Here is a 22,321-nt window from a genome sequence, read left to right on the forward strand (position 1 = left end):
ACAACACACACGACAGCAAAGAGCTCTTCAGCATCGTGAAAGAAATCTCCAACCCCAGCGCCAACGACATTCCACCCTCGCAAGAGCTCTGCGACTCTGGCCACCTTCTTCCACCAAAAGATCACCGACATCCACGACACCTTCAACACCACAGCCGCCCCCACCACGCCAGACACCACCCGCTCCAAGCGCCTAACCTCCTGGGCCCTCCTTAAGAAGCCCAAAGCAGACCCCCAGGACCTCAAGAATTTCCGACCCATCTCCCTACTCCCGTTCCCTGCGAAGGTCATCGAGAAAATCGTCAACGCACAACTGACTCTCCACCTCGAAAACAACGACATCCTGGACCCCTCCCAGTCTGGCTTCCGACAAAATCACCGCACCGAGACCGCGCTCCTCGCCGCCACAGACTACATCAGAAGCCAAATGGACAACGGCGAAACATCAGCCCTCATCCTCCTGGACCTATCAGCCGCCTTCGACACTGTATGCCATCACACTCTGAGAACCCGACTCATCGAAGCCGGAATACAAGAGAAAGCCCTCGAATGGACTACATCCTTCCTTTCCGACAGAACCCAGAGAGTCCGCCTCCCTCCCTCCCGCTCCAAAGCCACCAAAATCATCTGCGGCGTACCCCAGGGCTCATCCCTCAGCCCAACATTATTCAACATCTACATGGCACCCCTCACTCAAGTAGCCCGCCAATACAACCTCAACATCATCTCCTACGCCGACGACACCCAGCTCATCCTCTCCCTCACCAAGGACCCGCACACCGCCAAGCCCAAACTCCACGTGGGGATTGCAGGCCGTTGCCGAATGGATGAGAAAGAGCCGCCTGAAACTGAACTTGGACAAAACAGAGGTCCTCATCCTCAGATCAAACCCCTCCGCCTGGGACGAATCCTGGTGGCCAACATCTCTAGGAACCCCAACACCACCAACCGACCACGCACGCAATCTGGGCTTCATCCTCGACTCCTCCCTCTCCATGTCAAAACAGGTCAACGCAGTCTCCTCCTCCTGCTACAACACACTCCGCATGCTCCGCAGGATCTACAAGTGGATCCCAACAGACACAAGAAAAACAGTGACACAGGACCCCCATCAGCAGCAGGCTAGACTACAGCAACGCACTCTACACAGGCATCCCGACAAAACACCTGCGGCGCCTCCAACGCATCCAAAACGCCTCCGCCTGACTGATCCTCAACGTACCCCGCCGCAACCACATCACACCCTACCTATAAATATATTGATTGATTGATTTCCAGAGTTCCCGCCTTCCTTCTCCAGCTTTCAAAGAGGTGGAATGAGCCAACCTTTTATCGTGCTCCTGGCTATGGATATATGTATTTTTTTTTTTTTTTAACACATCCTGAAAATCCACTTGGTTTTAGCACTGATAATCAGAACTGATAAATGCACTCAGGGACTTGTGTTTAGTTATTTCTCATTTAAAAGTAAGTGAGGGCTATATTCTACAATCTTTGCAGTGGCTTAAAAAAAGCAAAACAATAGTACCATCTTTAGTACTTGTTTGACGTACGAAATGGAGAAAAACAATTTTGCTTTGATGTGGCACTAGTGCAAAATAACTCTTATGAAAGGATACGCTTAATGGAGAGATTTTAAGGTACACTTTATAAGTCTTAACCTTGCAACACATACATCATGGTCCATAAATAACCCTTTATCAAAAATGGATTGGAGTGGGAAGATTGTTTTGGATTGGAGTAGATTGTTTTGGAGTGGGGTAGATGGGAGTGGGGCAGTTTGTTTTGGATTGGTAAGGGGTAGACTGGAGTGGGGCAGATTGCTTTGGACTGGAGTGGGGCAGATTGAAGTGAGACACATTGCTTTAGGTTGGAGTGGGGCAAACTGTTTTGAATTGGAGTGGGGCAGACTTTGGATTGGAGTGGAGCAGACTGTGGATTGGAGTGGGGCAGACTGTGGATTGGAGTGGGGCAGACTGTGGATTGGAGTGGGGCAGACTGGTGATGCATATAGTTTTGGACTGAGGTGGAGCATATAGTTTTGCATTGGAGTGGGGCAGACTGTTTTGGATTGGAGTGAGACAGATTGTTTTCAATTGGAATGGGGCGGACTGGAGTAGAGCGGAATGGAGTGGGGGCTGATTCTTTTGGAGTGGGGCAGATTCTGTTGGATTGGAGTGGGGCAGATTCTGTTGGATTGGAGTGGGGCAGATTCTGTTGGATTGGAGTGGGGCAGATAGTGCAAGGTGGTTTGGGAGGGTTAGAGTGTGGTGGAACGGAGTGAGTGGTTTAGATTGGAGTGGGGCACACTGGATTGGAGTAGGGTGGATTGGGGTGTAGTGCATGGTTATGTGTTAAAGTAGAATTCGAAAATTACACATGAGAAAGAAACAAACAATGTTGCTTTGCCATATCTAGAACATGGTAAGTCATCTTTTAAAAACAGCATACACAAGCTAAAACAAAATATGAGGGCAAAGTGAGAAAAGACTTGGCGAAATAAATAAAAAAAAGTTAACTATAGAAAATACACTTTTTCCGTGGTTTTTTTGCCCTGCTTTTTTTGCCTGCTGGGTACGGTTGTGCCAGACACATGCCTTCAGTTTGCAGAGCACTAGAAGTTCTTAAAAAAAATAAAACATAATTGCAATGTGAGAAAAGAAGACTTGGCAAAATAAGAAAAGTTAACTATGAGAAAATACAACTTCACAATCTTGTTTGTCCTTTTGTGCACTTTTTTTTGCTAATCAGACTCTTTTTAGTTGCAGGGCACTAGAAGTTAAAAGAAGAAAGTAGTACCTCAATCGCGTCAGGAACAGCTGGCGGCGCTGGTTAGGGGTTGAATCAATCAGTACTCAGTCCTTGCTCCACAGTCGGGAACGAAAATAATGATATATCCTCCAGTGATAAATTAGAAGGCTGTAAGGCAGAGTCTACCTAAGGGAGCCTCAACTGATCCTCTGGAGGGGAAGGGGTGGGGGCGCAGGCCCTTGCCAAAAGAGGCATTATGCTTCTAATAGGGCTTTCTTAGTTTGAAGTTGAAAAAAAAACGAACAGCAGTAATCCCCTCTGTATTGGGCCATCAATAACACGTTTTGTCATTTATATCCAAGCTGCAAGTAGGACTCTAAAAGGAAGGGACTCCAAATACTCTTCAAAACCCCAACCCCCGCTTCCAATATTCAAACCTCGTATCCTTTTACACAATAATGCCTGCCTGACCAGAATAGTATGTTTAACAATGATGAAATGATTATTGCATTTCTAAAACAATATCAGAACTTAACTGCAATGCTTAGTTAAGTCTTGACATATTTAAATATTACACATTTAATAGAATAATTATGAAATATTCAGGGGTGGTGAGGGCAAGTGCTATTTTGTTTTTTACTTCGGGTCGCACAAAACTAAAATGTTTGAACACCATGGCTCTAGAGTCTTGCAATGATTTTGGCTTTTTTCCCTGGTGCAGAGCTTGAATTTCCCATGCCTTTAAGTATGTACCTCGAACACTCCCTGGGGGTCAGGCCCCTCTAAGGGTGGTTCCTGTGGCTGTGCTGGATGCTGGTGTTCCTCTCGCAACATTCAATCCTTGAATGCAAAGTTGTTGGAAATTCTGTTGTTTTGTCCTTCTTTAGCACAGAGAGGCCTAGCTGTGACAACTGTTAATGTCTTATCTTTTGGCCTTTTTACATTTTCTAGATCAACCATCTGTTTCTAAATCACCTGCTTGGATAAGTTTCTTAAAAAGGACTGAGCCACATGTCCCTGTCAACGTGTTTTGTGATGCTGCAACGGAACCTTAATTTAGTACTCACATACATCGATGTAATCTGCATACCATAAAACAAATGGTGTTTCTCAGCAAAACAACATTTGCCAGGCAAGTGAGCCAACTCCAAGCCTTGACCATGCAAAAATCCTATACATTTTTTTTTCCTGGATAAGTTGGTTGTCTAAACGAAGGTGGCATTCCTGCTGAAGGTAGTCACACCCTTTCACATGGGGCAATCCATCACCTTGCCAACTTTTTACGCTTCAACTCTCCCTCTGAGGAGAAGGAACAGTTCCATTGCCTTGACCCTAGTAGGGCTCTCACTTTTTACATGAGTCGAACCAGAGACCATTGAGTGGGTAATCATCTTTTTGTGGGCTTCTGTGGAGCATGAAAGAGAAAGAAGCAGAAAAGAACCATCTGTTGATGGCCTGTTATATGTACTAAAATCTGCTATGGGCAGGGCAAAAAGTAGCTCCCTGAAGGCTTGCACACCAATTCCACCACAGCAAAGGCTGCTATTACAGCGCTGGTGCACGGTGTGCCAGGCCTGAACATTTGCAATACCGCCATAAGGGCAAACCTTCACACATTAAAGCATTACTTCCTGGATATCCAGATCTAGCGGGCAGGGCACTTCACTTCAGCTGTCCTGCAGGATTTTCTCATCTGAGCCATTCCACAGATCCAGCACCCAGGGAAACACTGCTTTGAGATCTATTCTAGGACTCTGTGGTTAGTAGGCTCTATCAGAAGAACAAGGAACGCTTTTCTGGTAAAGACTAGGTAACTGTAGAATATGCAGTTAGAAGTCTCTATCAGAAACAAGTTAATCTCTTTAGTGAATTATTACATTGTTGAATAAGTGTACCCCATACCTTTTGTTAAGAGAAATACATTTGAAAAAATGCCATGACACAAACCATATATGCAGATGCACAGAGTTCAATACGCCACTTTTTACGATTGTGATGTGATGTGGGGTGGGGTGGGGTGGGGTGGGGTGGGGTGGGGTGGGAGGGGCATCACGGCTCTCTCAAGACTCCACCTCTAAAAAACCATGGCCCCTTCCTACATTCAACAATTGTAATATATGGTTTCCCACACACTGCACACAATATAGATATATACAGAGAGGGAATACAGTGGGAGGATATATTTTTTAGTACTGTGATTTTAGCTGGTTCTTTTGCTATTCTGTTTATTTTCTCCAATTCTGAATGGTGTATAAATGAGATGTAGCAGTAAATGGACATTTGTTTTTAATTGGCTATACAGAAATATCCTGCTAAGCAATTTATGTTACAACACTGACGACTCAACCCAGATAATTCATTAAATAAAGCTCAGTCGTGATTAACAGGGCAGTGTTTATATTTCAGTAAGCGGTTAGGACTTTGTCCTTGTTCCGGTAACCAGGGTTAGTTTTAGAGGTACATTTACAGGAGACGAGAAGGCAACTGGAAAACACATTTTAAAAAAATGATACTTTCATGAGGATGACAGAAACCAGGGAGGAGCTTCCCAGATGCTTACAAGTAGGAATAGGCCACAGTATGCACTAGCCATATCCAGCAGAGATAATATATTTGAAACATCCATTGCTTCACAAATTCATTACTGGAAAGGTAGCAGGAAACCTGAGCCAGCATAGTCTTTACCATGACATTATGGCAGTTGGAAGACTAGAAAGTGTGTTTACTGTAATTCTGTGCATCATCAAATCTGCCAACAGTCCTCAAATTCCACAACTGTGTCAAAGAAAATAAGAACAACGTCTGCGCCACATTCAGGGAGTCCAGCTGAAAAGCCTAGAGCAGTGGTTCCCAAATTGGGGTCAGTGGTCCAATGGGGGTATGCCACTACTCAAAAAATTAAATAATATTAACAGATAAGGTCCCTAGCTATCAGTAATGACCCAGACCTGTGGTCCGGGGACCCCTGGGGGTCAGCAACTACTTAAATAATATTAACAGATAAGGTCCCTAGCTTTCAGTAATGACTCAGTTTGGGGGTGGGGGGTGGGAGGGTAATGGTTCAGTGGGGGTCCCCGGGGTCCAGTAATGATAAAGTGGGGGGTGGGAGGGTAATGGTTCAGTGGGGGTCCCTGGGGTCCAGTAATGATAAAGTGGGGGGTCCACAGAAGTCAAAAGGTTGGGAACCACTGGCCTAGAGTCAAATCCCCTTAGAGGTCATATCTTGTTGTGATACAATTAGATTTAGGAGCTGGAGATAAACACAACCGTCAGAAAGGCTGCATTAAGAAAAGTGGTCAGTGAGTTACGTGCAAGTGTCGGTCAGTGTGCTCGAAGACAGAAAGCTGGGTTTTCACATTCACTAATGAGTCGCTTGTTTCAAAGGCATGTACGCACTCATGGGGGCACATTCGACGCACAAACTATGGCTGACCCCAACTAGAAGCAGACATACTTCAGTGTACTCCTTCCAATCGAAAGGAACGACAGAGACAAGCAGGAAGAAGAAAAACTTTCAAAACAAAAACATTTCACGGAATAGGGATTTCACCTGGTTCGTTTAGTCACACAAGTAAATGTAAATTAAGCTAAGAAATAAGAACAGGTTACACAAAGGGGTTTAGTTAGCTAACACTTATTTTCACCAAAATCACATACAGCCAGGAACCCAGACAGACTAGACGGTGAATGTATGCTATGAAAAAAGCTGCTTAAAAAGATTTGTCGGTGGCCTTCCATGGCTGGTTGATTTGGTAGTTCACGATGTAATCCGAGTCACTTGCAACAGACTACATAAAGAGGGTCATACGAGAAGCTTCTCACCCTACTTTTATCATCCTATGTGTTTTTCACCCTGTAGATCTCTGTTACTCTACTGTGAGGTGTGACTGGACAACAGACGTTGAGCTGCACATTAACACAAAAGCAACTAATGCAGAAGGATGACAGATTTCTACCTTCCACCTTTTTAGGGTCGAGCCTGCAAGTGCAAGCGCATGCATCTCGCTTGCAAGACTCTCTTGTGGTCAGTAAAGGGCTTGGAGCCCGCCTGTCACTCACCATTTGTTGGTTTGTCTGACACTCTTCTTTACAGCCTCGTAATTCGTCAAGGCATGCCTGGCATCACTTCCGTTCCTCTGAGTGGAGCAGGGATCAAGCACTAATTGATGCACCTTTATTAGTGCCTGTCCGCTGCTCCTGACGTAATTGAAGTACTATTTGTTGTTTTTAACTTTGAGTGTCCCACAAACAGAATGCTTGTGTCTGGCAAAAACTTGCCCCGCAGGACAAACCAAACTGCAAAGTTTTTTTTTTTTAAAGCTGACTATTTTATTTTGCCAAGTCATCTTCTCTCAGTTGCTTTTCGTGTTGTATTTTGTTTTTGCTCGTGGGCGCTGCTGTCAAAAGATGACAATGAACTTGTATGAAATATGCAAGACCCATTACATTTCTAATACTTGTTCATTAAGCTGGGTCAAAGTTGACCTACTACTAAAAAGTCCCCAATTATACTACCACATAATTACAGAAATTCTGCGTATGATCACGCAAAAGATGACAAAAAACAGATGCAAGAAGAATGCAAATCACTTGTGTTTTTTAAGAAAGCTACCCCTAAGACGAAAAGGCAATTTGAAATAGAATGAATATGTAGTAGTATTAAAGAACATGAGATGAGTGCACCCCTCCCTCCTTGGCACTTACTGTAACAACAATGATTTACATTTTAAAAATCAAATACACATTTATTTTCTAACAATCGGTAATGGGGCCGTAATGGCGCTTCATACCAGAATCAAGAGCATTGCCCTCCGACTATAAGATTAATATTCAAGTAAAGGAATATGACTTATCTAAGACTACGCAAATCTACTAAAGTATGTTTATACATTGTTATTATGTATTTTCTTAAGTGTATGACTACAAGACGGCATCCCCCACCAGACGCAAGATTCCTAAACCACCCACTAATTGCATAAAGTGTGGTGGTGCCTTTAGAAACCTGTGTTGCGAATGAGTCCTCAATGTGTATGCATTGGGAAGATGCCTCACAAGTGATTTATGCATGCACACGTACACTTCACAGCTTTCCAGCGGGTTGGCCTTGGCACAAGCGCATATGAAGTGCTTTACAGCAGGTTTACTGTGGTACACTGCCTGACTTTTTCCAAATACTTTTTTTTTTTTTTTTTTTTTAGAGCACTGTGGTTGGGAACTTGGGACGTTTGTGTATTCCCTTGAATATCCAAGGTCTTGATTCACAAGAAATAGGTGTCTGCTAGATGGGACGAAATAGCCCTTTACATTCTTTTACTTCCCAGTGGTAAAAAAATACCATTCTCTGTATACAGAACAAGAAATACCCTTTTATGGCCAACAGCATGTTTGGTATTTATAAAAATACACATCCACTATTCATTGAACCCCCTTTATTGCTTGATTTGTTTTGCATCTTTCTATGTACTTCCAAAAAAGAAATCACATGTAGTTCAGTTGAAAGCAGTAGGGCTCACAACTATGCATGGAGCACATGAGTAGAAAGGCAGGGACAGTTTGACAGCCCTGATGAAAGCCCCTGACGGGCTCTTGGCAAGGACCAAAACTTGTTAGCGTAGTGTGACACTAATTCCCTTAGAAAAGCTTTTTTTTTATTTATTTTTATTTATACCTTCTGTACCCTAAAATAACAGTAAACTATTTTGGGTATTCCATGGGGTATTTTTCACAATTTTCTTCTATCCTGGATCTCTGCTTTTACCCAGTAAGATACCATTTAAGAACTCCAAATTCTGGTTGATTCTGTCATGGTGGTATCATCTTACCCAGGTTTAGATAGGCTCCGATGCTGAAGCATGCTACCATTAGTGGGTGAGGTGTCTTTTGGCTAGCTAAGGTAGACTAACTGTGGTTTCTATCCCTGTCCCTATTCTTCGGAGCCTAGTTGCCATTTTGTGTTTATTACGTTTGTGTGGGAGAACACAGCTAGGGCAATTTCTCTTGCTCTGTGTATAAACAGACACTAAAATAGTACCTGAACCAGAGTGCGTTTGGTCGATGGACACTAATTAAGAGCAATCAATCTGTACTTAGTCCATGTGCCAGGGAAAGAAAAGGCTGATGCAGGAAGCGGCATCTGGGTCACGCTGCCAAATTAGAAGGCAGCAAGGAATGGTACATAGCTGTTTTCTTGTGAATAATGCCACTTTGGCCAAATATACTTCAAATTCTCTTGGTATAAATTGGGTACCATTGTCAGAAATCAATTCTTGTGGGTATCCCTCTCTCCTAAATACCTCCTAGCAAAATTCCAGAACTACCTTGGCCTATGCCTAATTGACAAAAATGATTTCCAGTCACCTAGAATGGCAATCCATCAGTACAATTGCAATTCTCTTGTCTGTTGCCAAAATCTCAAATGACCGACTCACATCTATTCCCTGCTCTCTGGCTCATAGGTTGTAATCTGTCCACAAAATGTTTACATATTGCATAAAAATATGCCAAACTAAAGAATGATCGTAGTTATTCTTTATCTGTAGGTCTTGGGGCCTTTTCAGTAGCCTTCACTAATTTGAATTTAGGTTTGATTTCTTGACATGAGAGAGTATATCTCAAATACTCTACCTTTTATACCACAAATTTACATTTAAGTTCAACAGCTAAACCAGCTTCATCCAGTTTTGCTAAAAACCTTTTGTAAAGCCTTATGGGCTCATTTGTCAACATCTTACATCATCTTGGAAAAATCTTACTTGTTCACACTCCCCCAGTAATGTTTGCATCACACGTTGGAAAACAGCCGATATGGAGGCTCATCCAAATGGCATCCTCTTCAAAACAATATATCCCCTTAAGGAGTGACAAATGAGGTCAAATGAGAGCTACTGTGTACCAACACTTGGTGGTAAGCATTGGATAAAGCAATGGTTGAGAAATACTATTTTTTGGTCACCCCCAGAAAACAATTTCCCCATATTTAGCAAGGGATAGTGGTCAACCCAGATGCAGTTATTTAAGCCCCTCAAATCTACACACATTCTTCTATTTCCACTATGCTTACTTATTATGACAACTGTTATTGACCAATCAGATGATTACACTGGTTTGAATATATTATTTTTGCATAATCTTTCCCACTCCTCTTTCAAAGGAACCCTCAAAGCCATAGGCACACTCCTCACCTTATGCACCACAAGAGTGACATTTTCTTTCAAGATAATTTGTTTTGTCAACACATGTTATCAAACTTCTATCCTTGACTAACAATTTGGTTCTAAAACACCCTACGATAGATATTTTAAGTTGAACATGAATTTGTCGCCCACATCTATATCTCCTTTCCACATAGTCACTTGACTTTTTTTTTTTTTTTTAGGGAGGGGGGTGCGGGCTGTGGGTATTCTTCATTTGATGGTTACGTATTTAATATGCTTACTACATCTTGCACCATCAAAACTTTCACATCCTCAAACTATTCCCTACAATCGTTCTACCATCCTCCTCATGATACTACATTCACCTAATTTACTCTGCCACTACCTTCTTTCATTTATTCACATTTTTGAAAAGTGACCTTTTTTCACATTTGTAGCATTTTACTTTTACTACAGGACAATTACGCGCTGTAGAAATATGTTTCATACTGCCACATCAGTAGCACACTTTTCTCTTTCATTGGAAACTTCTTTTTTTCTCTTCTTCTATGGATTTATTCTTATTCCCCACTGTTATGTTGACTTTAGTTTTTGCCAATTTTTATTATTAGTATTGCTTGTAAATATGCATGTTATGAATGTTATTTGTAAGTCTGTCATTTCATTCATGCACCCTGGGTTCCAAGTTCAGTAGTTGGAATGCGGGCTGAGTGACTGGAGGACAGAGACATGGTGTGGACGCCTAGCAAGCTTGAATGGTGTTTCAAATTCAATAAATATTCTTAAATATGCATGACTCCGATTCTACAAATTTGGTGACGAGCTGGGAGCAGCTGCAACACTGATGGTAAACCCACGCAGGACAAGAGAACCGGTATGCTGATAACAAGGCTTGCTGGGATTAATTTGTACTGGATTCATTTTTTAAATTTCTACAGGCTTGGATCTCACCTTTTCACTCAAGCGTTGGATTGTTGTCCGTTCCAGCATTGTTTGAAAAAAGAAGACTGTTGCGACTGCACGTGCGGCAGAGAGCAGTGAACGGTGTTACACATTTTACAACGTTAAGCATGTTCACATCATCGGGGTGCAACCATATTAAAATTTTGGAGGAAAGACTTTAGCAGTGCTTGTCGAAGGATTAACATGTTACTCGGGTTGACATCGGCATTCAGTTTTAGATGGAAATTAAAGGAAAGACGTTAGCAGCATTGGCAACGTGCTTTTGTCAACAGCAACTCGCATTTCTCATCAAAGAAAAGTACACCGATGTTAGTTTCATCTAACGTGTTTATTTTTTTTCTCTTTAACAACGGAATATCGCTGCACAAACGTACATTTGAATCAAGGTGTGTTGTTTTACAACGTTGTGTGTCATTTTTCACGAATATATTCTTTGGCACAAATCCACACAGAGACACACATTTTAGGTGCGTATTCTAGTGGTATTGTGTATCGCCATCAATTTTTAACAGTGAACTAGTACTTTGGGTGAAGATTGGACACTGTTCTATATCCAATTTAATTCAACATGGCCACACAGCAGTTTTCACTTCAACCTCGGCAGACATTCTGGCGTGCAGGTGCTAAATCATGTATGAAATGGTTAGAATGGAAATCTTATTGTTTAAAGTTTTTAGAGACCATTGTTAAGGAAGGTAAAATGAGTCTTGAATGAAATAAAAATATTTTTTTGCATTCTGTTGGTCCAGAAGGATTAAAAGTATTTGAAGAAATTACAAAAACAAGTGGGGGTGGGGATTTTAATGAATTTTAAAATGTTGTAAAGGATTTTGACAACCATTTTGCCCCTAAAGTGTGCATCTGTATTTCTAGACATACATTTTTTCAAAGGAAGCAAGAATGTGGAGAGACAGTAGATGAATATTTAGCAGCAATTAAGAAATTGACCACTGATTGTAAATTTGATCACTTACAGGAACAATTAATTAGAGACCAAGTTGTAATGCATACTCGCGATTCGGCAATTCAGGAAAGACTGTGGATAAATGGAGACGCAGAGCTTAATTATATTTTAGCAAGTCGTAGTGCGAAAGCTCTTAAGACAGAGTCAAAGGAATTCTGTGAAGAAACAGTTAACAAGATTAAACACAAAGAGATGGCTAAATTTAAAAAAGAAAATTTGAAAAATCAACAACCCTTTGAAAGTGATGGACAAAAATGTTACTGCTGTGACTGTAGTTCGCATTTAGCTTATTTTAAATATTGTCCAGCGTCAAAGCAGAAGTGTGCAGCTTGTTGAGGTTTTGGTCATTTTGCAAGAGTGTGTATAAAATTTTTTTTAAAAAAAGAGTAAAGTGAAGTGTGTTGAAGATGTGAGTGGAAGCTCCAGTGAAGATTAAGGAAAGGTCAACAAAATTATGCATTGTGGTGAGCAAACGAAAACAGAACAAGTATTTGTTTTGAATGTGCATGAGGGTTCATCGTGTAACGTGAAAAAAAACGGTATGTTTTATGCGCATTGGAGGAGTGGAAATACAAATGTCTGTTGACTCTGGATCCCCTTTTACTATTATTAATGAGGATATATGAATTCAAAAATCATTTAAAAAGAGAATAGTTTGCAGGAACCTGACATTTGCCCGGAGGGATTTTCTGGAGAAAAAAATAGATTTGTTAGGGTATAGAGCGATGACTTTTGCATTCAAGAACAGGAAATATTTTGTTAAGTTATACATAGCAAGGAAAGGACCTGGGTTGTAAAGATCAAGGTGACTTATATGTTACTCTTGATCCCAACAGTACTGAACCAGTTATGGTTGTGGATGAAGAGGAAAGTATAGCCAAGGACACGTTTAAAAAATGTCCAAAAGTCTTTAGTGGAAAAATTGTGATGTTAGAGGATTTTCAATATCGTATCATTTTAAAGTCAAACTGTTGTCCAAAAAGGCACAAAGCGAGGAACATTTCCATACTCATCAGATATGAAATAGAAAAAGAGTTAGACAAACTAGTTAGAGCGGATATTATTGAACCATTTGAATCTTCAGAATGGATTTCTCCTGTGGAGGTGGCCAAACGCAAAAATGGCAAGATTTGTTTGTGCATAGATTGGCGCCATCTGCATAATAATATAACTGTAGATAAATTCCCATTAACTAACAGAAATGCTTACGCTTATAAAAGGGGCATTGTGATTTTCTACCATCGATTTATCCGCAGCATATCATTAGATTAAATTGGGCGAAGAAAGTAAAATGTAAACAGCGTTTATCACTCCTAAGGGGTGTTCCCAATAAAAAAGAATGCCGTTCGGTTTAGCCTCAGCAGCAGCCATTTTTGAAAGGCTCATGTATCAGTTGTTTGGGAAACAGGCTAATTTAAGGTGTTTCCAAGACGACATTTTACTTTTTGGCAAGGATAGGACAGAACATGACAAAGTGTTGGAAGAAGTCCTGGGTATACTGGAAGACAAGGGGGTTGACTGTGGAACATTTTATGTGTAAGTTTGGCATACCGTCAGTAACTTATCTGGGGCATGTTTTGTGTGGTAAGGGTGTAGCTACCAAACCGAAGTTGGTGGAAGCCATTCAGAATGCTCCACACCCTTCATGCAAGGATGAAGTTAGATCATTCCTCTGTATGGTGGAGTTTTATGCAAAATTTGTAAAGGGCTTTTCAAGCAGAGTTTTACAACATTAGACAACTGGTTAAAAACAACCTGAAGTTCTGTTGGTCACAAGAATGTGAAATGGAATTTAAAGACATAAAAGATGCCATTGTACAGGTCCCTGTCTTAAGTTGTTTCGATCCTGAATTCACTAATGTTGTAACGGTAGATGCCAGCAATAAAGGATTGGGGGGCCTTTTGAATAAAATCAATATGTTAGGGAAAGAAGCTATTATTGCTTTTGCTTCTCGTGCCTTATCACCAACTGAAGATAGGTTTTCGGTGATAAAGAAGAAAACACTAGTGTTTGGGCACTGCAGCATTACAGATCCTTTATATGGGGAAAAAATGCAATCTTAGCTCTGATCACAAACCACTGGAAAAGCTGTTGACTACAGAAGGAATGTTTAAGGCATCTGCTAGAATGTCAAAGCGTCTGCAAGATTTTATGTATGAAATTGAACATGTTCCAGGAAAGAGCAATGTTGTGGCTGATTTTCTGGTCCGCATGCCTACTGAAGTTATAGAATGGGATGCTGATGAAGGGGAGGAGTTACAAATTGCATTAATTCATGATGAAGGTGCTCTAAGTATAAAAGAGGAACGTGGAAAGAAAGATATTCCATGGATAGTGATTTACAGAAACTGATTGAATGGGTGGTTAGCCTAACAAATCGAAAATATTGAAAATTTTAAGACAGTTTTTGGAAGTGAGGAGTGAGCTATCAGTCGTTCAGGGAACAGTTTGTAGAGGTGATAGTGCCATTTTCCCAATGGCATTTAGGAATAATATTTTGAAATTGTGTCATGAAAATCATCGTGGAATTGTGTAGACCAAACATAGGGTAAAAAATTGTATTGGTGGCCAGGAATAGATGTGCAAGCTGAAAGAATAGTCAGGGATTCTGTAGTTTGTGCAAATTCTGATGAAACCTTGAGAAAGCTAAAACGTAATATGTGTGAACCTATTATTCAGGTAAAACGTTGGCCTACAGTAGCCATAAATATCATGGGTCCCACTGGTATGCATGGGAAGTATATAATTTCTATGATTTAGGTTTTTTCCTGATGGCCTTCTGTGAAAATAGTAGGTAAGGTAGATTCTTTGGGGGTGTTGACATTCATGGATAACACTTTTGTGGTGGAAGGGTTACCAGTACAAATTATTAGTGATAATAGAGTGCAGTTTTTGTCAAACTTAAAAAAAATATATATTTTGAAAGAATTGATGTAAAGCACACAACCACTTGTTTGTACAATCCTAGTAGTAATGGTATGATTGAGAGGTTTAACAAAGTTTTGAAGAATGCAATTCAAATTGTGTGTAAGAATGGAGATGATTGGGAGGTTCAAGTTTTTAAAACTTCGTGGTCATATGGAACTAGCTATCATGAAGCACTTGGGTTGTTACCATTCAAAATAATGAGAGGAAAGGTACCTAGGACCAGAAATACAAACAATCTTTTGATAGTAAGAGGGGTTCAATCAGGAACACTGAAATTTGCAAAGGGAGTTGGGTAAAGGTAAATAAACCCTGGAAGGTAAAGAAAGGGGACAGTCAATTTTCATAACCTCTTCAAGTGAGTAAAGTGTTACGCAATGCGGTTCTTTTGACTGATGGTAAAGTTTGGAATCTAAAGAGATTTGCTGTGGCACAGTTATTTATACAAACAGAATATGGAGTATTCTATAGAGGATTATAGCTTAGACAGGGATAAAAGGAATGATAACTTGGAAAAAAGAATCTGAGTTTGTGATAATTTTGAGGTCGGAAAGGATGTATGTAGTAGTAATCTCTTGCTAAGAGAGAAAGAGGGTGTTTCAGCAATTACCATAAGCGAGGAAGGAAGAAGTGTAGAAATTGTTCCTATGGAGGAACAGTTCGTTTTGGAGGACATGGATAAAGCTCCAGAAGAAACTGTGGTTGCTGACAAAGATGGTACAAGTCACAAGGGTAATAGAATGTTTTCTAGATCAAAGTGGTTGGATGATCATGTGTGTGATTTTAATCCATAGTTTAATTGTATTTTTTGTGTGTGAATTTTTTGTGTATTTAAAAAAAAGAAAGGAAGATATGTTTACTTTAGTTAAGAAGTTTTTGCCAATGTTTATTGTTAGTATTCCTTGTAAATGTGTAAAATAAAAATGTTGTTATTTATAAGTCTGTGTCATTCCATTCATGGACCCTGGATTCCAAGTTCAGTGGTTGGAATGCAAGCTGAGTGGCTGAATGACAGAGACATGGAGCGAACGCTCGGCAAGCTTGCATGGTGTTTCAACCTCAATAAATATTCTTAAATATGCATGACTCCAACTCTACACCCACCTCTCTTATTTTGAAACACTCTCTTGTGAGTTCAATTCCTCAACATACTTAGATGTATTATCAACTGTTTTGGCCTGCTGCAGTGGACGTTTCTAACGTTTGTTCTTTCATTCCCTGCAACATCTCTTGAATTTTTGTATTATTCCAACTAATTAGCTGGTCTGGTGTTAATTCAGACTGAATTTCTTTAAATTTGCATGCAACCACTGAATTTTGTAACAAAGCCACATGCTGATCCACTGATTATTCACACCTTGTGCTCGAGAAAAAAATGTGTGCCTCTCCACACCACACTCACCTTTCTTCCAAAATACATTTCCAACACTCATCCTCCAATACTTTATACATCTCAGAATTCTCATCCCAATCATGCTCCAAATGTCTTACTCTGGTTAAGTTTTCAGCACTTTTCTATCCTCAACACCTTAACTATGCTTTAGCATCGCTACCTTTGTCTTTGCCGTAAAGGCATTTCAACTATCACTTCCAATTACTTTTCAAAGGCTTCAAGACAGTGTTCCTATAACATTATAAAATCACCAGGACCAGCTAAAAATGTGTAGTGGTGAAACTGACTGCATCAGCATATACTTTGTCTACCCTCTGTAAACCACAGAGCAAGTAGTTAAAACAGTAATATTCATTGCAACGGTTTTTTAGAACCTTTCCCATACACAAATGTAACACCCTAAATATAGTTTTTAAAACAAACTAACATAACTAAAGTCATCACCGTTTTTTGATACCTTTTCTTCATTACATTATCTTTGTTTTTCGGGCTGGTCGATCCTTAAACACATCCCATCCTCATCACCAATAAAACACCCTCCTTTCGCCTAACAAATCCACAGGAAAACATCTGGTTCCTCATGTATTCAGTAACACAAATCGTGTTGGTCGTTACCAACCAGGCTCCATGCAGGGACAGCAGCCCATGAGCTCAAGCTGCATTCCACATTCCAAACCCTTTGTGCTACATTATTATCATGACAACACCTTGTCATGACAAACCATGTGAACACATACAGAAGTCTCCACTCCCTTTCCTCCCATAGATTACTAAGCCACATTTTCTGAGTGGACAGCATCAAAGAGGTTTGAGGAAGAAGTTAGTTCTAGATAATAGAAAACTGTAACTCAGCCAATCGTATTTCATATGCTCCACCATTGTTAGCCCTGTTACCCCTGCTATACTGACACGCCCTTAACAAATGTTAGTCATTTTTTTGGTGCTGAACGATAGAAAAACTGTAAAACAAAAAAGCTCTTTGCATAGAGTTAAGGCTCTTATGAGTGAAACCCACTGCTCGTTATTTTCTGCAGCATATGTATCTCTCAGCACATTCTCTTTAGCTACTGGGCAGATGGCCTGCTCACATTTTTTTCCCACTTGTCAGAGATGAACTTGCCTCATAAAGGTGTGAAATTAGCTCAAACTGACATTAGCAGACGGTAGTTAAATGACAACCCACGCGTAGTTGCATCCAGATTAATATACCAGTCTGGATTTTGCGTAAAGCTTTGTTTGGAGGTCCATGGTGAGCTCACGCTAGCAAACACGAGTATAGAAGAAACCCCAAATAATCTTGCCCTACAAATAACCAATACTGCCAATGAGCTAAGCCCAATGGATAAATCCACCATGAGGGAAATTTAGAAAAGCTAGGCTACCAGTGAACTAAATACCCTCAGACACTCTAGTAGGAAACCTTCCAGTAGGTAACTTTAGCCCAAATTCATCTTGACATCGATCTTGGAAGAGAGGAGGAGGAGCTGGGGTGGGTGCTAAAAGAAAAAAAAAAAAAGCTCGGAGAATCGACCTAACAGAGGATGCTCACACTGTTTATGCAGGCCAATGTGCTGTCAACAAATGTGGTGTTGCACCTTTTGTGGACTTTGTCAGTCCTAAATGTTTATTTTTATAAATACGAGAGGCCACACTTTAGGTTACTTTGCACCTGGGGTGATTTTGCAACTAAAAATCTCTAACCTTTTACTGATGTCAGACCAAGGGTGAGCTTGCACTTAAACATGATTGCTGCTCCTAAAAGTTGTATACACTCCTCCTGTTGGCCAAATGGGAATTTTGCACCTCAATGTGATTTGTTAATCAACATCTAATAGTCCCTCGTAGTCATTTTGTAGCACTAAATGTAATTTTCCACAAAAATTTGATCAGTGCTCCTGAAAGCTGTCCGCACTTGTGCTAATGCTACATCGAGTGATTTTGAACCTAAAAATAGGATGAGCAATATACTCCATATCATTATGGACACTCCCTCCATTCTTGAACTTTTCAAGAACAAAACATTGTTTTCAGGTGTGTTAATCCAAGTACTTCAGTGGAAGCAAAGCATGATTTCAACACCTGGAATTAATTAGATAAGATAATGATGACCCAAACCTTTAGAAGTGAAGCCTTGAAAAGAGGTGGCCACCATACCCAAAGTACCATCAAACACACCGCCCTGAGCGCTATCCAGAAATTTTTATCAGTGGCAAATACAAAGTTTCAGAAAGGGCTCCTTGATAACTGACCATTTTTTCTTAACTTCCCAAACTGACGCACAGTGCTGTTTCTTGTTTGTGTCAAAGAATACTGAAATCCCTTACAAATAAAAAAGTACTTTTCCTTGTTAGCATAACCAGAAATGTGAAAACAAGATCCAGCATCGCCTAGTATGAAAATGGGAAGGTCCTAATCCAATACTCAGATGTTAATCACCATATCTTGACCATGTGATGCCTTGAAGCTTCTCCCATGGCTAGGGACGTTAATACTGCTACCATGCCTATAACTGCGAAACTACTAGTTTATCCTCCTGCCACCCCATAGGGATTATTCATGTGAGATTAGTCACCTCCTCTTTCTTTACAGCCACTTCAGAACACTAATAGTTTACCCACACCCCAAAATTAATTGTTTGGAATAAAACTGAATCTGGGTCACCACCTATTTGAGAGGATACAAAGGGCAAACCACATTCTCCTTTCCCACTACTGTTCTCATAATCCCCCTGCCATCCTCAATTGAGGCACCTACTCCCTGAGGAGACAAAATGCAAATCAACTTTAATACCCTGAGGAGTTCCGTATACACACATTATGCATAAGGCAGCACAACCGAATACTCTATTACCATAAGCTTCTGGGAGAGAGATCTTAAACAGAAAGTTAACTCTATCCAAGCAATCTAAAAACGATCTTCCACATGAAAGCTGCCTTCCTTAACTGTAGGTCTGCAATCTGTAATGCAACTTCTTTTTCTTCCTCTAACCCAGCCTGTGACCTTGGAGCTACTGCATAAACGGAAAGCTCTCTGCTCATCTTCGAACTATTATCGTACAAGATAAACATGGTCTACTTTGATAAAATACAAAAAAAAACTGCTAATACAAGCAGAGAAAAAGCCAGCATGTGTGGCTTCAATGTGCCACCACGTGCATGCAGAAATGTGCAGCCTGTGCCACTACACTGTACAACCTCGTTCTTCGTGGTTAGGTCTGTCATTTTCATATCCCGTTTATGTTACTGATACTTTTTTCATTCCCTAGGGGTGTGGTGATAGTGGGATGCAGCATCGAAAGCTTGGAAACATTAAAATAAATAGCACACACATAGAAGAAGCAGAAAGCAACAGCCAGCTCAGAGCCTGGGTGTTAAGGGCAACTGCGTTTGCATGTGTTATTCCGTTTATGCCACAACATACGAGGCAATAGACCCGATGCAGGCGGGAGACTCCACATTAAAATAACATAAAAATGTAAACCACAAATGGCCTCATGTCAGCTGTCTTCAGTCTGTAATTGCCTCTGCTTCAATAGAAGTTTATGGGATAAATGCAAAGCACAGATTTTTTTTTTGTTTGTTAACTTTCCCATTTACCTCTTCTAAGATGTTGGCATGCATGATACACCTACTAGGCTTGCCAGCGCTTATATTTCTTCAAAAAATTTGGCATTTAACTGCTTTAAAACTACTACGTCACTTCCCATGCACTTCAATATCACCCCGAAATAAGCTCATATATTTGGTACTTATTTTTAATTATGAATACGTGTATTTATTCGGTGCCCACCCTCTCGAACACCACACCCTCCAAGCTCCGCACATCTCCCCGTCCTCTCACCAGGTAGACGGGGCTGCCCAGCAGCGCCCCCAGCACCCCGGAGGCGGCCCCGGCTCCCGTGCTGCGCAGGGGGCCCCGTGTGCGACCGGCGCTCTCCAGGGCCCCGTAGGCCCCCAGGCGCGCGCCGTTCATGACGAACTGGTAGAGCAGCGCGGGGGCCAGGCCGCGCTGCAGCGCCGCGGGGCCCTCGGCGCGCGCGATGGCGCAGACGGCCTGGAAGGCGTTGGTGTAGAGCGGCCGGTAGGTGCCCGGCGCGCGCAGCTCCCCCTGCAGCTGCATGCGGGTCTTCACCACTTCCAGCGGGTTGGAGAAGAGGCAGGCGCCGCTCGCGGCCACCCCGCTCAGGAGGAAATCCATCCAATCGGGGGGCAGGGAGAAGGTGGGGGTCCAATGGGAGGCGAGCGCGAGACCGATAACTGGGCGGCACGCGGAGCCCCCGACGTCCGCCCAGGCGCGAGACCACTGCCGGTGTGGAAGGCACGCTTAACCGACGCTCGCGGAGCCCAACTGTCGGACAGCCGTGTCGCCGTGGGTTCCTAAATATCCTCCGGCGAGAGGGCAGCGAAGCGCCCGGACAAGAAGAAGCCACCCTGTCAACCAAGCGTAGAGATACTTCGGAAATAAGGCGAGTCGGCATCCTTCACCTGAGGGAAACCGTAGAGCATCCATGACGCACGAGAAATTGGGAACCAATCGGGACAGGCGTGTGCCGGTCCCCGAGCCAATCAGCGCGTTACTCGGGCACCATCCCACGCCACACCCTCCTTAAGTGGCTTCTCTGACGAGGGATGAGGAACCAGTCAGTCAGCGCCACCGCGGGTGCATGAGTCACTCCACCGGACGATGTCTGTTGTAAGCACCCTCCCGTCAAAAAGAATAATCTCAGAAAGACTTTCCCACTGCAACACCATCAAGAGGAACACCTTGCCTGACTGCCAGTTGGCTCCAGGGTTATCTTCTCCCCTAGCCTGGGTACTCCTAAATGAACACACTTGCTTTTCCACCTCTTTATTCTCCCATGTGCAAGCACTAACTCCACTCCCAAACCTGAAATCCAGGCACTACACCCAAACACTTTTGTCACAGTTCTACGGATTCCATCAGGAACCAAAAGGGTCTCATCATCGCTCTTCACATGACACACAAAAATATATATATTCCCCCCCCAAACCCCTTCCTCTTGTTAAACAAACAAAAAAATACAATCTTCGCAAACATATATAACAACTCCTCTATAAGTCTCTTTGGTGTTTTGATCAACCGCCTAGATAGTGTGTGCTGAAGCTGAGACGAGAAAAGTCCAAGACTGTCACAGGTAATGCAGGGACAGATGAAGTCAGGGGTTGCTCTTCAGTCTCACTCAAACCAGTTTAATCACTGGCAGTAGGAACTGTCGAGTCAGATGTCTCAAGTGCGAAGAATCTCACATGATGTGCTTCCCAGGATGGGGAGCAGTCACCATGTATCCCTTACTAGTCACGACTTCAAACAGCACCGTAACAAAGGGACCAGGGGATTTACTTTTCCTCTTTTGTCGCACCAGTACTCGATCTCCTTCATGGAAAGTGATTGTCTTTGAACATCCACGCTTGTCAGCAAACACTTCCATCTTTTGTTTATGACAAGTCTTTCTGATGATGTACACCATATGTCGTAGACCGCCAATTGGTCCATTGTGGTAACTCGATCATGTCTCTTCCAAACATCAATTTTGCAGGACAGTCACCTGTCGTTGAATGAGTAGTCGATCAGTAACCTCTAAAAGTAGTATGGTGAGCTGACAAGGTCAAACTTCTTAAATTTTGCATGCTGTAAAGTCTTTTTAAGGGTGCTTATAAAGGGTCCAACATCGCCATTGGCTGGTGGCCAAAGAGGTGTGATTTTCTGATGCTTCTCATTGAGTAAGAAAGTCTTTGAATTCCCGACTGTTAAAAGGTGGACAGACTTTAAAATTGAGAGAACTCCCCGTAATACAAAGATACCATCTCATATTTCAATGCTCTTTTCTTGAGTGATTGATGAAAGATCTTCGAGCGAGTGGAAAACAAGATTAATCATCGATAATCACCATCAGGTGATGTCCATTGTCAAGAGGACCAAAGAAGTCCACAGCGACAATCTCCAATACATGTTTTGGTAAGTCTGACAAATTTGAGTGATTTTGGGAGATAAGCAATTGCGCAAATGACCGGCTTTTTACTTCTCAACTCTCTCATAAAGATGGGAAACCAAACTAGGTCTTGAAAAGCTCGTTGTGTGGCAACAATTCCATTATGTCCTTCAGAAGCCACTTTAATTACTTGTCACAGCCTCTCTGGTGTGACAATTCTT

General features: G+C 41.8%; 1 protein-coding gene across 1 annotated transcript in view; it reads right to left on the reverse strand.

Annotated features, from left to right (window-relative positions):
* SLC25A35 (solute carrier family 25 member 35) overlaps positions 1-20,653 on the reverse strand; it is a 95,333-nt gene extending 74,680 nt beyond the window's left edge. The window contains exon 1 of the mRNA XM_069218717.1: positions 19,991-20,653. Coding sequence (XP_069074818.1) covers positions 19,991-20,347 — 357 coding nt within the window. The 5' untranslated portion in view covers positions 20,348-20,653. The remainder of the gene's footprint in view (positions 1-19,990) is intronic.
* Between the last annotated feature and the right edge of the window lie 1,668 nt (positions 20,654-22,321).

Source organism: Pleurodeles waltl, chromosome 12 (genome assembly GCF_031143425.1).
Source record: "Pleurodeles waltl isolate 20211129_DDA chromosome 12, aPleWal1.hap1.20221129, whole genome shotgun sequence".
Classification (NCBI taxonomy): Eukaryota; Metazoa; Chordata; class Amphibia; order Caudata; family Salamandridae; genus Pleurodeles; species Pleurodeles waltl.